We start from the raw sequence: 17,237 nt of genomic DNA on the forward strand, positions 1-17,237 counted from the left end.
ATGTCTTGCTGTCTGTGTTTTGCGTCCCTGTTAGCGGGGTTAAAGCGCAGCGGGCTCCAGACCAGCGAGCAGGAAGCAAAACGGAGCTCCATGCTGTGGAGACTCCTTTCTCAATGCAGCGCTGAAAGGAGCCGAGCCGACCGCGCGTAGCTAAAATAATAGCACTGCATATTAGTTGCATAAATGATCCATTCAGTATTATGTGGTTATTATTTTCTTCCCCAAATATGTTTGAAATATAAAAATGTAAACGACGAACACAAATCCGCTTTAAAAAAAATAAAGGATGACAGAATAACCCATTAATTTATATACTAGATATATATATATATGTATACAGACAAATATAAACGCCAGTCACTCAAGTGTTTTTGACCAAAAACTAATTTAAAAAACTTTCAAAAATATGTACAAACGGCAAATAATATATAACAATACACCAACAAAAAGAAAAACTATATGTGCAAAGGAATGGGGTATGACGCGTCTATGTTACAAAGCAAGTAGCGGTTCCTTTGGCTTATTTATAAGCATCTGTACAGATTTTCTGTCCAAAAATAAAAAGACAGAGCTAGATGACATGTCAAAATCAAAGTCTAGATTTTAGTCATAATATTTATCTAATACTAATTGCCATAATAAACGCGTGTTTTGTCAGAAGTAACAACACCAAAACTCTCATCGAGGAGAAAATTAATAGGCCCACTTTTTATGTTTGAATAAATATTAACATTGTATTGTAAAGCCTCGTCCCCTTTTTGTTTTTAAAACAGTATAGCTGTGTAATGGAAAGGGAAAGAGGCCAACTTTATATACAGTGCATTTACATTGCGGATGGAGCTGCGATGAAACAACTCAGCAGCCTACTATAGTAGATGTTCCGGGGAGCAAATGTCGTCCTCAATGTCCACATCGTCGTCGTTCTCCTCCAGCAGGTATGAGCCGGGCTCCAGTCCAAGCCGCAGCTCCTCCGCGCTCTTCTCGTTCAGTTCACTCTCGCTAGAGTTGTCTGCGGATCGGTCCAGCTCTCCGGGCGTCTTCCGATCGTCCTGCGCTTTCCTCAGCTGCTTCTTGTGCTTCATCCGCCGGTTCTGGAACCACGTTTTTACCTGAGCAGCAGAATATGAGATACTTATGAGGATTTTAAAAACATAAATATACGTAATTCATTTCTCAAGGGTCTAGAAATCCAGTGCATCAATATCAAGTCAATATTTTTCACTTTTATGATACACTCACAATAAGGGGTGGCCTATGGAATTATGCTTGCTACTAAATAAAATAAATATTCACAACCCCAAATCTTAAATCATTATTCAAATATCATATATTCCCTTGATTTATATAATCCATATATTATTATATTATACTGTGTACACTATAACTACACAGCAAGCTAGAATGCATTGTCTTACAACGCGCTAGGCTACATACTGTCTTCCGCCGTGCCCTGTTGCGTGTTTAAATATGAATGAGCATTTTATAATCGATCTGTTTTGTGTGTTGTGGTCGAATGAAGAGTACGTATTATAAAATAAACAAAGGAACCGCTTCAGAACACTTTTCCGTGCCAGCCTCCCTGCGCTCCTGCTGCTTTCAGGTGTGCGCACGTGTGTGTTTGTGCGTACGCGCGCGTACCTGTGTCTCGGATAGGCTGAGCGCCGTGGCCAGCTCCACTCTTTCCGGCGTGGACAGGTACCGTTGGATTTCGAACCTCTTCTCCAGACCAGACAGCTGCGAGTCGGAGAAAACCGTCCTGGCTTTCCGGCGTCGGCAGTGCTTTCCTGGTAACTCGGCGTGGTGCTGGAACAGGGCCGGCATCTGCATGCCTACAGGTGGTAGGAGCCAGTGATGAGACATTCTCACTGTTCAACAACATAACACGCACGAACTCTTCATAAGTCGGACAAACTGTAAAGGAATTAATTGGCGTTAAGTCATTCTTATTAACACATAATTTAGTTAAATTAGAGCAGCAACGTGTGCCGTTAGTGCTTAAATATAAATGAATGATGATAAAAGCATTTAATATAGTGTATTCGGAGTTATAGTGTATTCGGAGTTATTTATTACATGAAATGAAGGTTTACTAAATGTCTCCTTCAAAAAAGAAAGAAAGTGATGCGATTAATAAGGGTTTATAGTTCCTTCCCATTATGGCTAATCAAATACAGCGTTTATATCTAGACTCCAGCAGCGTGGCCACTTTACCTGTGTTTTATCTGGCACAAGTTTCGATGTAACTCTCAGGCCTCTCTACACCTGCTATCAGAGGCTCTCTCGTGCTTACCAGAAGTGAAGAAGTACTGGTGGTGCTCTGGCTTATGGAGAGGATGGTGCGGATGTGGCGCCAAGATCGGGGTGGGCATCAGCGGGTACCCATACTCCAGGATCGGCATCCGGGAGGCAAGGGAGCTGCAGAACGGCGAGGGTATGACCTCTCTCAGAGGTTTGGGTTTGTGCAATAAGATGTCCTCAATGAAAAACGACGTTGACCTCTGCGTCGGCACCGCAGACGCGTAGTTCATGCTCATGATTCTAGTTTGGGTTTGTTATGTCCGTGCCTTCAAACCTGCTTCAGCATCTGCCTCCTCTCCACAAGTCGCCAGGCTTAAATGCACTCTGTGTGACCAGTGGACGGCAGTACGCTGAGCATCACGGAGAGATCAGTGGGAGGGCACACTTCCAACTAGCATTTATTCAGACAGATAGCGGATTGGGGAAATTGATTTACGCATCAGCCAATTGGAGTTGTGAATGGGCGGAGGGACCCGTTCTTCGTTCTGATTGGCTGATACATGTCCGGAGCTGAAAAAATCAAACAAGAGTCCAGAAATGCAGCGCACCTGTGACCTCAGCATCACAGTTCATTTGAATAGCAACTAAAAAATCCACCCGAGAATCAATCGTAGCGGCGCTTATGCGGTTGCCTAGCAACTGTGCTGTTTTTTTCGCAAGGTTTGCAGCTTACATGGCCTAGCGGAAGAATTCGTCTTTATTGAGCATACGAACAAAAGGTGTACTAAATCTTGACCATGGATAAAAAGGAGTTACAGCTACTTGCTATCCCTTTTCGAGTGTGTGTATGGTGAATATTTTATTTATGTATTATTGGTTTGGACTTTGAGCAATTATTTTGATGGGAATTTGGAAAATGTATAGTCCGCATTTTCTAAAATGCTCTACACATAGATTTTTCGTTTATCTCGGTTGTAGTTATGAATATAGTTTCACCATTTTCTCAATTAAAAAAAATCTGTTTCGGGGTGCAGTCGGACGGAATAAACAAAGGAAACCGGTTCAGAAACACACGCTTTCTTGCAGCAGCATTTCTACATCTCCTGAAAAATATATGAATACAAATGAGATGAGCTACTCCGGAATCCGCAGTATGTTCAGTATGCTCAGGATGGAAGAGTTTAGTTGTTGGCGCTCGGCATATGCTGATAACCCGCTTGTTGGCTGTTCCGTGGTGTCGTTCTTATACTTTATTGTAACAAACATCTACTTTTCATTTAATGGCTGAAATTCAGTAAACTGATCAAAATTGTTCCTGCACTGCTGAAAACGTGCCCACAGTTCAACTTTTTGCAAACGTGAGTTAAAGGTGAATCTATCCTAAAAGTACATGCTTAGATATGTGGAAAACAAGTTCAATTATCAGACGTATTATAGCATTATTACACATGGCTGGTAAAACAACCGGATTAAATCTACATTATGTTGTGTGTATTTTACTCTTAATCTAAATTGTATCTCTCGTGGCATTACTCTGGCGTTTTACATACTATTTTGCTTATATTTAGGTATGGATTATTCCCTATAGTTGTACAATGGGCGTCCATGCTTTTGGCACGGCGTCTTTGAATTTTTTTTTATCTTGAAACTTAATTGGCTCTGGTAAGTTCTGATCTCTCCGTTCATTGAAGCCGTGTAGTCCGTGTCGCAGGAGGATTCTACTGTTGCAGGTCTGTCTAGTAATTCTGCCCAAATTGGCTGTAATTGTCGGTATTAAAATCTGGGAGAGTACAAGTGCCGCTCCTGTGCCCATTTGCGAAAGAAAGCACTGCGCTATAATTTGTTGATACGGTGTTGTCATCACATTTCCAATCAGTCCGGTTAATGTGAAAGTGTCTTAATGTAGGCAGAATTCACGCTGCAATGCTATTAGGTAATTAAGGGAGATGTTAAAGCGGAAGTTGTAATCCTGGTGCTCGAGGACAGGATTTCCATCTGATCAGATGGAGGGAGAACAAATTAATTGCTCTCTGTCTATTGCACTGGAAAAGTGCAGCTCCGCTACATTAGTTTGTAGGTTTCTATTAAATGGACACGTGCGCCCAATATTCACATTAGCATTGCGGAGTAAACGTTTGCTCCGGTTTAAGAAGATGCATGTGAACATTTCCCAAACTGTCATCACTTTTTTTCTCTCTAAAATGCACACGGTGTTCCGACGACCTTAAAAAAGAAAAAACAAGATTTAACATTGTTTAATAGTCAAAACATAAGAAACCTTATTTCCTTTTTCTAATCAACAGTAGAAAAGAAAATACATGGCCAAAGCAGATGGAGACATCCTGCACCTGGCTGTGCGTCAATCCCTTTAGTTGAGCGCATCGGGCTAACAAGTTGCTTTTTGAGGGGAAATTAGAAAGTAAATGAAACAAATTGTGAGAAAATCGTCTTAAGAATCCATTCTTAAGGCGCGGTTAAGCGGCTTTATGTGGCCATTTCATTAAGGGAAATGTTGAGTCGGTCTCGCAGTGCGTCACTCAGTTAAGTGGCGCGTTTGGATAGGAGGTTTGCAGCAGTTCATGGAATGCTTAGAACTAGTAATACGGGTCATGCAGGAAGAGAACGCCCCAAAGGGATATAGGGAAACCCACCTGCGCTTAAGTCCAAGTTTATGTTGTATATTTTCAATTTAAGTTATTTTACAATCGTTTTGCTCTTAAATTCATCTGGTTTTTCTATAAAAAAGAAATAAAAAGAATTTCTATCCTTCATAATAATAATAATAATTATGAATAACATAGCATATACTGTAATTTGTTTTATATATATATATATATATATATATATATATATATATATATATATATATATATATATATATTACAGTATATGCAACACATTACAGTATATGCTTGTTATGTTATATATAATTAATCTTAATCCCTATAGTAGAATGCTGTATATGATCGTTGGGTGCTTATAAATTGACATCGCTGAGATAGAGGCAGGTCTGTGTCATACCTGCCTCTATCTATGGAGAAATAGAAAGAGCAAGAACAACACACAAAACAGTGTCCCACAATAACCCACACTTATTACTAAGTATTATGATTATTAGTCAGTCTACAATGCTTTATAATTCATTTTTTATTATAAGTCATATGATGCAGTACGATTAAAAGTATGTTTAGAATACATTTGGCAATAACTAAGGTTATTGACACATAATATCATAAAGCCAAGGAGTGACTTGGACATAAGCAGGCCAGCCTACAAAAGTTTACCATAAAATGTTAAAAAAACATCAACTGAACAGTCAAATTTTCACCAATCGTTTTATTCGAATTATTTAAACTTTCCCTGTTCCACAGGTCTGCTGTGTTTCCATGCTGATGGTAGAAATACATATCTCATCAACATAATCAAACGTTTATTTCTGGATGATGGTTTCAATCTTCTAATGAGAGTTATTGCTCCGGGGGCATTCATGCATCCGATAGGCACACAAATAGAATATACCTGGAGAGAAAGAGGTGCGACAGGAGATTACATGGCAGCTTATGTGTTTTTTTTTACCATTCCAACTTTCTGTGGTTTATGTCATTTAGTTCAAAGTTTTTGTGATTAGACATTGTAAAAACAAAAAAAATATGATTTGAGTTCTTTATTTTCTTGTGAATGTGAGTTGATTTTGATCAACTTTGTGTTTATGTTGTCACCAACCTCACAAAACATGTCTAAGTTCCTCTGGTATATCCAAAAACATTTGTAGAGCATAACAAATCTATACAGTAAATATACTTTAAATTACGTTGTTTACATGCAAGTCATAGTAAATGTAGTTTGAGTGGCCTTAGCTTGGCATGCAGGTTCTAGTTGGTGCTACAATATCTTAGGTAAAATCAATCCTGAATCTTATAAGTATTTTGAACCCGTCGCTTTCCATAACTTCATAAAGTATGTTTCATCTATATTCAAAACTGACCGAATGCACTATTATAGGTTATGAAGGAACACACAAGGAGTTCACGGAGATCCGAGTGAAATGTCACAGGGTTTCAAAAAGAGCACTGCTGAAAAACAACTGCTTACCTGAAAAAAAGGTGAGCACCACTGACACCCAGCCAATGATGTAGGACCAGGAGAACCTCCAGTTCCCATAGCGTTTGCCATAGTAGTTAATAGTCACACCAGTGTACACAGCCATTGCTAGAAAGACTAAAAAGCCTGGGTGGGGAAAAGACAAAATAAACATAATGAAAATGTTTGGAGAAATACACAACCATTCCAACTGGCTGCTCATGGAATATTTTAGTTTGAAACAATAGTCAAATGCAAATACATGTGAAACCAAACTAACAAAGTAGAAACACAATGATATGGAGTAGCACTTACATGAGATGAAAAACAATATGCCTGCAGCAAAGGTTTTGTCAAACCTGTCGAAGGTGGAGTAATGGATGAAGGCCATTATGCCGATGATGATGCCGATGAAGCAGGCCAAAAGAGAGAGGATCATGAGGGCACGGGTGGCATCTAAGTGAGCTGTGGACAAGGTCAAATGTCAATGGAAGTCAGTGGTGGGGTCAGTGCAGGCCAACATAGATGAATGATGTGACATGTCACCCAGCTGACAATATGATGAAGAAGGGTACATTGTTGAAATAATATAAACCTAATTTCCTCCATGTCACACCAAAATCCGTATGGCATGTTTAACAGGCCATATGACCCACAATAATTTAGAGGTATGTTGCCGTTTGGGAGCTAGCGGCACCAGTTAATTAATCAATTAATACATTTGGGCAGTCAATAAAGTCATCAGGACCAAATCGTTGTTATAATCATGACTTTTATTTTAACCTTCCTCTTGTGTTAGCTTTCTGTTACCATCCCTTGTGTTAACGGGTCGGTTTTGACCCGTGTCTTAAAGTATCACAGCATTTAATTAGTTATCAAACAAACGCGCACGTTCTCTGTGTTATTCTGTAATGAAAAATACTAGCCTTATTTCTCTTGTATTTAGTATGAAAATGTTGTGTTTGCGACACATACATCTCTTCCATTGGACTAAATCCAGTGAGTAAAATATGTATGTGCTATATATATAAAATCATATATATATATATATAGTCCTGCAAATTAGAAATAAACCCTTCTCTTTGGCAGTATACAAAATGTTTGACGTACCTACTAAATGGACAATCATGATGATTCACGTAATCATCAACGTATTTCTCAAACTCCTAAAAAGGCACTAAAATATTTAGAAATCATTTTACATTACATTACTACCTCCATTTTCCATTAAAGATGAGTTCAGCTTAGCTCTGCTAATAAAAAGATTTCTGTATTGTTGAGAAATGGATCATCTCCATGAACTATGCGTGTCCACACTTACCGATGCTGTCGTTGTGTGGGAAGCATTTGCCGGGTATGCAGTACCGCCACAGGCCCTGGTGCATATAGTTGCTGGACTGCCGATACTGCATCCAGTAATCGGTTGCTGTGGAAACAATCAGGAGGATGTTCCCCACTCCTGCACAGAACAAACCTCCACCCATAAAGCTGTACATCCTGCACCTGCAGACACAGACATAGAGGAACATAAGGTCACTAAGCATCAGCGGTCAGTGAAAGGGCCCCCTCCTCTCTCAATCACACACACACACACACACACACACACACACACACACACACACACACACACACACACACACACACACACACACACACACACACACACACACACTTCACAGAGAGAGGCTCTAAGTGTCAGTAATTGCGTTGTAATGAACATATTATTTCCAATGGATTGAGCTGTGGGGTCGTCCATGTGTATGTGCTCCACTTTGTTCTCTAGGAGATCAGTCAGCGCATACCCGGGGACCAGTGCGCGCGCACACACACACACACACACACACACACACACACACACACACACACACACACATACAACAGTCCAGCAATGCTTTGATACTTGATACATCTATTGCTCATTGTTCCACCTGAATGCAATATCCTGCACCCATCCTCTCCTGCTCATAGAGGACTGCCATGAATTTATTTGTCCTTTTTTCTGTGTGTGTGTGTGTGCGTGGGGGGGGGGGTTGATGGAAAGATATGTTTGAAACCTGAACTGAACATGATGCTCGTTGAAGAGCTCAGTGTATTCATTGAAGAGCTCTGTATATCCGCAGGACCACATTTTACTCTGATCAGCCTCAGTTCAGGAGTCCAAAGCAGAGCACTTTATAATCCATTTGATCCCCACCATATAAAAACCATTGCAGATGGTCTAACAATTTCAATGTTATTTGCAGTATATCAAATTCAATTAGCCAGTTGGAATGAATAATAATTTTAGGAAGTAATTTCTTTGCAGACAGGCTAAAGTCCCTTGAAAAAAACAAGTTACGTGAATTTTCTTTTTAACTAGAGGCAGGCCTTGTGACTAGGACTGAGATTGAGCTTACCTCTCAATCACATCACTCAACCTTTCCCCCCACTCACTACAAATGTATTATATTCCTATGAAACATCTGAGACTTGGACACACCAAATATAGAGAAAGTAAAACTAAGAATACGGCTGACAATTACCCATCTCCATCTGTTTTTTTTTGTTGGCCTCCAGAGGAGGCTGGGTTTTCATTCACCACATTAAGACAGAAGCTTCTCATATCTGTACATTTGTACCTAATTGGCTACGGAATGACAACCTTCCTCTCCATGGAATTATACATGAAGACATTTTAAAAGGCAATAAAGTGATACAAAACTCAATGTGTGCACATTTTCTGATACAGTAAATACTAATATTTACAATGTTCCCGGTGGAGCTCATAAAGCTGCAGCTGTGTCCGCATGGAGGAAAATAGCAGAAAGTAATACAAAGAAAAACACAAACAAACAAATGAACAGTTATTGGACCGAATTCAGTATAATCTTACCTTAATCAATGTGGTTTCTGAAGATGTTTATGAGGACAGCGTTACCTGTTAACAAAATACCACAAGATCCTATGATGTCCAGACTACCATACATACCAATAGTACTAGCGTTTGGCGGGTGAATAGGGATAGACTGGCGTTCCAACAAACACAGCGCTCTGACAATAGGCCAGGCCGGGCCAATCAGCTCGCACCAGTTTTGTGGTCTGGGAATCTGCTGAAAAAACAGAAACGGTTAAAGCTTGGCAAGCTGAAGTAATACTGATGACTTCATGGTTTTGATTGAAAGTAGAGGACTGAACTGGCTTTAGTGGAGGGCAAGCCAGGCACTAAATCACAGTTGTTGACTGCTCCGCCTCTGAGTTGTTCATTTTTTAAAGCAACCACTATCGCCCAGTTTAAAAAGTGCTATTAAGTCTCAATAAGGCAGTGAAGTTTAACCTTTTAACTCGATGGAAACACTTAATAAATATAGGGCTTTTGTTAACTTACAATTTCAGTCAAAATAGAGTAACTTATCACATTCACCATTTAAATGTTCTCCAATCTTAAGAATCACAAAGGACACACAAAGGAGATACATGGGGAGAGAGAATTAGACAAAGTCAGACATCAAAGACAGCAAATATTGTATACCAAAATGATGTCACTAATACGATGTGTCAATGTGGTGCTGTGAGCCCAGTAAACTGGGGAGATACAAATCTCTATCAAGATGATTTAAATTACCAACAACCAACAATCCCATGAAAAACCTCAACGCAAACAGCTCCCCATTTCAACCAAAAACATTTTGATTAGGATGCAAGGTTTTAATGCACCATTGCATTACTAGCACTCCTGATTTTCATTTTATCAGTAACTTTGAATGACCATCAAAATGTGTTGGCTCAAATGGCAGTATAGCAGTATATACTGAGATTAAATGAAGATGCAGAGGTCCAATGTTAATTGCTTTTCCTAGTATACTCATTCAGTTATGTGGAAACAGTTCTATACACCAAGTGAGTTTGTGATTTACATTTCCACCCAGTTTGCTGCACAGTGCACAATGCTGCACAGGTGTAAATATGGGGATCCCATTGTTTCTGTAACAGAACTCCAACAGAATTCATTAAGATGAAATGTATGTTTTAATATAAACTTTCTTTGACCAGCTTCAGGACTTACTTACTTTTACTACATAAAAGCAGAGCCCTCTGCGAGTAAGAACACCTCCTCAGGTGGATAGAGGTCATTTGACTGTCTCGACCTACATTCATTAGGTTCCTCGAAAAACTTCATCAGGTGCTTGTAAGTGCTGCCCCATAGTATCAAAAAGATGTGTTTGTTTACAGTGAGTGTTTGTGATGGTTTTCTCTATGCTGGTGTGAGCATTAGATAAGGAAGGAAGTGGATTTTTGATAGCCATCACTGTTCTGAAGGTAGACACTCATTTTAACAATACTCATTTTATTTTCACAGTGTCATAAAAAGATTATCATGGTAGACACAGTAGCAATATGAAAAAGTCAGATGATGAATTGGAATCAATCTGTTTCATTCAAATACATATGTTACAGTGCTTGTAGACAAAAGAAAGCCTAACCCTGCAAGCAGCTCACACTGGTTCTGAGCCCATCACTGCGCTGTGACTCATGTTTATTTCGCTCGAACCATCGTATGGCTCCTCTTGTTTCCTCTTGTTGTGCCTCTTTCCCGTATCTAGCCTGGCCTACCCATAACCCCCCCCCCCCCACACACACACACACACACACACACACACACACACACACACACACACACACACACACACACACACACACACACACACACACACGCACAAACCCCAAAGATGAAAGGAGAAGAGTAGCTCCATTACCAGCATTACAGCAAGTTGCTCAGACCAATTGACAACAACAAAATGCCCCTGAAAAAGCATTTTTTCTCCCCCAAATTTGAGTGCCGTACTTACATCTAACTTCATTTTTATAGACCACAGGCTATTTTCTTCCATCTGGAGTGTGGCAGCCAGAAGGGCATTTGATATCCTCCCATGCACCATCAAAGTGGACAATATGCCTCTGTGACAGAGCAAATCCATGTTTTCTTGAATGCATCCAGCTTTTGACAGATTCATTTTGTTATGGAAAGTCTATATTTATGTGGTATCATCAGTGGGAATGGAGCTCATGCAGCACTTGGGAAGGTAATGTGACGGGAGTAATTACAAGAGTGTGTGGCCTCACTAAGCCGAAGCACGTCTGGAATCCTGCGGCTCGTGGGCTAGCAAGAAGAGCTCCACACTCATGCAGTGTCTTGTCTTCGTAATGTCTGCTTTGGTAATGTACTGTCTCACCTTCTTAGAGTTACTGGATCACAGGCTTCACTGGCTCAAGAAATCCAGGTGCTTGTCGGCCGGACATTTTAATGATATCTGAGCCATGCTGGCAAGTAAGTTACAGTACATTTGTTTAAGTATAATTCTACTCTACTCTAGAGGTACTTTACTTTAATAATAATAATAATAATAATAATAATGGTAGATGTAATAGGAATAATAATAACAATGTTATAATAATAATAATACTAATGGTCGTTTGAGTAAAGTGTGGATTTATGTTTGGGCCACCAAAAACGATCAGGACAATAAAGGCAGTGTGTTTGAGGCCACACAGTCCTAGTCTGGCAAAATAAGTTAAAATACTTTTTGGAATGGACCATTATTATTATTATTATTATCAATACAAATAATCCACTGATGCACGACTGAATGGTAGGGGCCATTCTGCTTTGAGTTGTCTTTTCTTTTACTCCACCAGAATTTTGAATGCGGCACTTAAATAGTATGTTTACACAGTTTTATGCTTCTTTTAAAGATGCTCGACATCTTCCACCATTATATAGGAAGCTGAAGGATATATGTGCAGAATCAAAACATGATAAATATTGTTTCGTAATTGCAGACTGAAGGAGACAAATGGCCGCAGTTTTCAAGCTCAAGGAGGGGGATTAGTCTGACAATCACAATAAGCTTCTATGAGTAATTAACAGTGTACCTTCATGAGAGTCACATTCCCACATTGCCTGGCCTCTTTTTTAGTTGTTGATAGTAATCCCTAGGCTAAACAATTCATTTTGTGTACGAGTGTGCAAACATTGTAAGATTCATGGTGTTATAAACACATGACCGCAAGGCTTTAACAACAACAACCATCTTTTATTCCATTCATATGTTTTCATATTCACAGATGAGGAAATCTAAAGTGTTTTTATAGTCACATAGTTTGTAATGACCCTGCATCACACAAGTCCTCGAAATGTTCTTTAGTTTTTGTATTCATTTGTTCCTATTACTTACCACTTTCGATAGTCTTCAGTATTGCAATGGCACACTCCATATACGGTCTGCACCAAATCAACCCCACTAACAGATCCATCATTCACAAGCTTCGATCCATCTTCGTGCTAATGGAACAAGTGGCTGAGCAGCAGATGACCTTTCATTATGGACAAAATGTTCACATTACAGCAAGGACAAGGCTGCTGAACAGGGAAACGGCCTATAGATCATATGAGAATAGAGGTGTGAAGTTGACAGAAATTAGCCAAAAAGTATGAAAAGCTGGTATTTTCCAGCTGTGCCGTTCACAAGGCACAAGGCCACAAAAACCTATAATGGCCTCTAAAAGTTATCGACATTAGCGGGCAAAATGCTTCAAAATCTTTACGTTCCAACCACGCTATGCCTAAATACTTAAATCAACTCCTCGAAATTGAATTTTCAAGCCTTCAAATGGCTAATTTGTGGTAGCAAGTGCTTTCAGCGTTTTCTCAGCAAATGAACGGCGGCTCTAATCATAAGAGCATGTGGATGGTGCTGCCTCTCCACACCCACCCATGAGACAGCTGCGTGGACGGGGAGAGAAACATTTCCACTTAACCACTTAAATGAATATATCAAGAAACTAATTTGCCATTTTAATTGCATGATTTAGACGACGCTACTTCACTTGCCCCTCTTCCATCTTGGTTGATTTCCAATGTGAGCGCACATTAGATTGATCTATGAAAGACTGCAGAAATCACAACACTTAAGTCTTTTCATTTTCCCTCCCTAATTAAATAATTGAAATTCCTGTCAGTCTCTGCACTTAAGCCACACACAACATTGCAGGCATGCTGCGTCGCTGAATGAATCATGAAAGGCTTGTTTTTATCACTTCTTGTTTGCCGCCTGTTCCTTTCTCTCGCCCTCTACCTTTTTCATTTTTGTCTTCCAAGAGCCACGGATTCATTCCATCTGTCAAGCCCACAAATAGATCAGTACATCCATTTTGTTGGCATTTGCCCGTCCCATTAAGTGATTGCTTGCAGAAATGGCAGGGGACATTTCTTCTGATACGTTCCCTGAAACAGCGCTGGCAGACATTAAGGACACATTATTGAGTCCCATTTTCTCCCCGGCCACAAGGATATCCATTAGCGAGGCACACAGCCCTGAATTTTTCCATTTTCTCGCTCACCAAACTTGACTTTACACATTATTCTGCCTCTGTTTTGCAATTTGCAGCCACAAATTATATCAGGGAAAAGCCATCTTGTACCATGTGGCTCCACTTCCAAGGGCCATTTGCCAAGACTTGATTCTGAAGTGTCAAAATGGGTCCATCGTTACGGCTAATCATGACTGACAGCCGGGTGGTTTAAAGTCCATACAAGTTGGCCCACACTCAAAACTTTCTGTATGTGTGTGTTTTGTGTCAGACTTGTGGATTTAGTTTTTAGTTCCATGTGCTTATCTTGTTCTCTGATACTTGCAAATCCAAATTTTAATAGAAAGAATGGCTTTATAAAGTGCTATATAGATTTATTAACCAAATGTAAAGATTCAAAATTAAAAGAGAATGATCTACATTTCTTGTAAGCAGACCCTAGTATATGTAATAATGCAAGATATTATCAGTTATAAGGCAGTAATAGAGTTAATAGCAGTGCTTCAACTTCACGCTGCACCTCCAGCCTCTTTGTGTCTGCCTGAAATACAGGCTAAATCGTTATACTTTAGAATTTTCCTAACACTTTCTTTCTGTTTTTTAAAAAGTGCATTAAATAAAGAATTATGTTCTTTTATTTTGAATCTCTACACAATGCATTAACATGAAGCACAGCTTACAATCTGTGGCGGTTTTTAGAGGCCTCCGTGATCCCAGCAGAACTCCTGTGGGGGTTTGGAGTGTGTTGACAGCATAAAGTGCCTGGGGCTTACCCTCCCAACATGTAATTCCCTTCCAGGGGGATTTTTTTGTAGATGAAAACCTCCCCTCCCACATTTCTTGTTTGCACCTACGCTACTGCTTACGTAAAGACAAAGATGGCCATAACAATTAATAGAAATAAATGAAGAAAAGGTGAAGTATTATTAAATCTAGCACTAATTAGGAAAAAATATAACCGTTATATTATTAAAGTGAGATTTATATAAAAAAATGTATTAAATAAAAATAAACAATAAAACAAAAATAAAACATTTTATTTAAGGGTTTTTGCATCTTCGGATTTGTCTTTCACTACAGTACAGCAGTTCCCTTATACAGCAGGTCCTGGCAGCCTTATATTTAAGATAAAAAGGCTCTGGTGTTGTCCCTGCAGTGGTCCTGCCATACACTCGCAATTATTTGCATCATCTCTGTTATAGGAATTGAATGTACATTGTTCATTCTGACATCCATTGTAGACTGTCCATACCGGGAGAGCGATCCCTCCTCTGACGTTCTCCTAAGGTTTCTTCCCTTTTTTCCTCATGGAAGGGTTTTCATTTTTTGGGCAGTTTTTCCTGTGCCGATGTTTTTGAGACGGAGGATGTCACATGTGTGCAGACTGTAAGGCCTCTGAGGCAAATTTGTAATTTGCGATTTTGGGCTATACAAAATAAAATAAAATGGATTGAATTGTGCACTAGTTTGACTTGCGTCTTATTTTGAAAAAAAAACATTATTTCACTGTATATGTGCGAATTAGACAAATGATGTCCTCTTGATCATGACCTCACTCTTTTACTTCCTCATTCAGAGACAACTCCAGGGTATCATAAGCACAATATCCTTGTAAAAAAGCAAATACATTCAAGACCAGATCCACCAACAAACGGGTCAAGCCTTTTCACAGTGTTGTGGAGAGCACAATCACAGAAACGTCAGAAGGCAGCTCAAAGGCCACAGCAGCCCCCCGCTGAGCTGACATTCTCATCGTGCCTTGCCCATTAATTCTGTCATTGTTGCTGCCCTGGCCTCCTGGAGTCCTATCAAAGACTCAATAACCACTGCTTAACCAGAGTCCATTGGCAATTCCCCCATCTCTCCCTCCCGTCTCCCTGTCGCTCACTCTCCGCTACAAATCATCTGACACTATGCAGGTGCGCGGAGCAACTGCCTTTCACTTCGACATGGCCGGGTTGAAAAGGCCATTATTACCCTGTAATTGTGGGAGTCAAACCCAATTAAGCAAATCTATATGGGGGCAGATGCTGCTCTCCCCTCTCCCTCCTCCTCTACACACACACACACACACACGCACGCACGCACGCACGCACGCACGCACGCGCACGCACGCACACACACACTTTGTTTACCATTTTCTCTCACTTGCTGTCACTTCACTTAGGCCTGCTTGATCTCGGATACAGGCTGAACTAGCGGCGTTTCAGACCCCCAGCCAAGAGGGACATGTTGCTAATTGAGTTCTTGCTGGTCATTTTCCCCTTCCAAGTGAGCAAGAAGAAAAAGAGAAAGTTGCTGCCTCATCTGCTGAGACCATGGGAAGAAGTAAAATGCCACTCCTGTGGGCAGCAAGCAAAGGGAAAAGAGGTGAGCGAAAGCCGTTTAATCCACAGGGAAGGCAGTGAGGAAAGAGGGGCTTAGGCCTGCTCGGCCGCTCCAGCAGGGATCCGTGCAGCATGAGGGACGACGGCTTCGAGTGCGAACGCTCCCATTCAATCAGCACGCCACCCCCTGAGTCCAACACTTCCGGTCTCTGAGAGGGTTGCCTCTGGAGAGTAGAGCTCAGGGAACATTCACACTCACATGGATAAATCTGAAAATGCGTCTTACGCGCTTTACTTTTTTTGACTATTTGGCAGGTGTTTCTGAAAAGGTTGCATTTTGAAAAAAACAAAAAATACAAAAACCAAAGGGTCTCTTGTTATGTATTTATATTTATATACCGTATGTACTGTAGTATGTTATGTGTATCTAGATATATATAAATGTGGTATCATTTTTGTAATATAACTATATATCAATAATTGTGAATACACTGAATACCAAACATTTCTGGGACATAGGCAGACTGATATTATAAATCTTGACCGAAAGGTGCTGTTTTTTTCATTCATTTCAACAGTCCTCAGAAATTGTGTTAATAAGTTAATGAAGGAATCTCTTGGCCCAATCCAAGTGTCTTACTGTATTTATTTGTGGTTTTGTTCTTTTACTACAGAGGTTGAATTTGGATAAATGGGTGGAGAGATGGTATTCTAATATTCTAATATTGTCAGGCAAGCCTGAGCAACTAATGAAGCAATCAAGCAATATCTAATGCCAATTACCCATTACGACTTTACATTCTAAAAATGGGAGAATTGAGGAAACATATGTGTCAGACATGTTCACTATTAAATAGTGAACATAAACTTTAATGAAATAGGAAAACACAAAAAAGATGTACATTATGTACGTGAAGCAAGCCTATGTGAAATAAGTATTGTGTAGCATTTGTCAGCCATCAAAAGTAAAACTTGTTTATAATAACATAACTTTAGAGAAATGTTTCTTTCATAATGGCATTTTCTTATCCAATGATGATTTTATTTTATGCCACTGTTTGTTCATCTTTACAACTGTCCAATGTAGTTTGTTGACTAACTCAGTTTCCCCAAAAGTCAACCCAAAAGTCAACCTGGGTAGAAGCTTTAGAATATGCAGCCACTGGTTTTCAGGAAAAAAACAGTCAAAAACAAAAAGCAGATATGATTTAATTGTCAAGCCACAACTAAGAAATACAGATCAAC

The 17,237-nt window shown here is 39.8% G+C and overlaps 2 protein-coding genes across 2 annotated transcripts; both read right to left on the reverse strand.

Annotated features, from left to right (window-relative positions):
- Positions 1-289: 289 nt before the first annotated feature.
- Positions 290-2,908, reverse strand: bsx (brain-specific homeobox). Its single transcript, XM_040182521.2, has 3 exons — positions 2,291-2,908; positions 1,639-1,829; positions 290-1,109 (listed from the first exon to the last, which is right to left on the reverse strand). Exons 1-3 carry the CDS (start codon positions 2,532-2,534, stop codon positions 867-869), a joined length of 678 nt encoding a protein of 225 aa, XP_040038455.2. The 5' UTR covers positions 2,535-2,908; the 3' UTR covers positions 290-866.
- A 2,646-nt stretch (positions 2,909-5,554) lies between these two features.
- On the reverse strand, positions 5,555-9,398 carry lim2.1 (lens intrinsic membrane protein 2.1). Its single transcript, XM_040183221.2, has 5 exons — positions 9,191-9,398; positions 7,640-7,821; positions 6,634-6,783; positions 6,331-6,465; positions 5,555-5,757 (listed from the first exon to the last, which is right to left on the reverse strand). The coding sequence occupies exons 2-5, from the start codon at positions 7,812-7,814 to the stop codon at positions 5,696-5,698; spliced, it is 522 nt and encodes a 173-aa protein (XP_040039155.2). The 5' UTR covers positions 7,815-7,821; positions 9,191-9,398; the 3' UTR covers positions 5,555-5,695.
- Positions 9,399-17,237: the final 7,839 nt, after the last annotated feature.

Source organism: Gasterosteus aculeatus, chromosome 7 (assembly GCF_964276395.1).
Source record: "Gasterosteus aculeatus chromosome 7, fGasAcu3.hap1.1, whole genome shotgun sequence".
NCBI lineage: Eukaryota > Metazoa > Chordata > Actinopteri > Perciformes > Gasterosteidae > Gasterosteus > Gasterosteus aculeatus.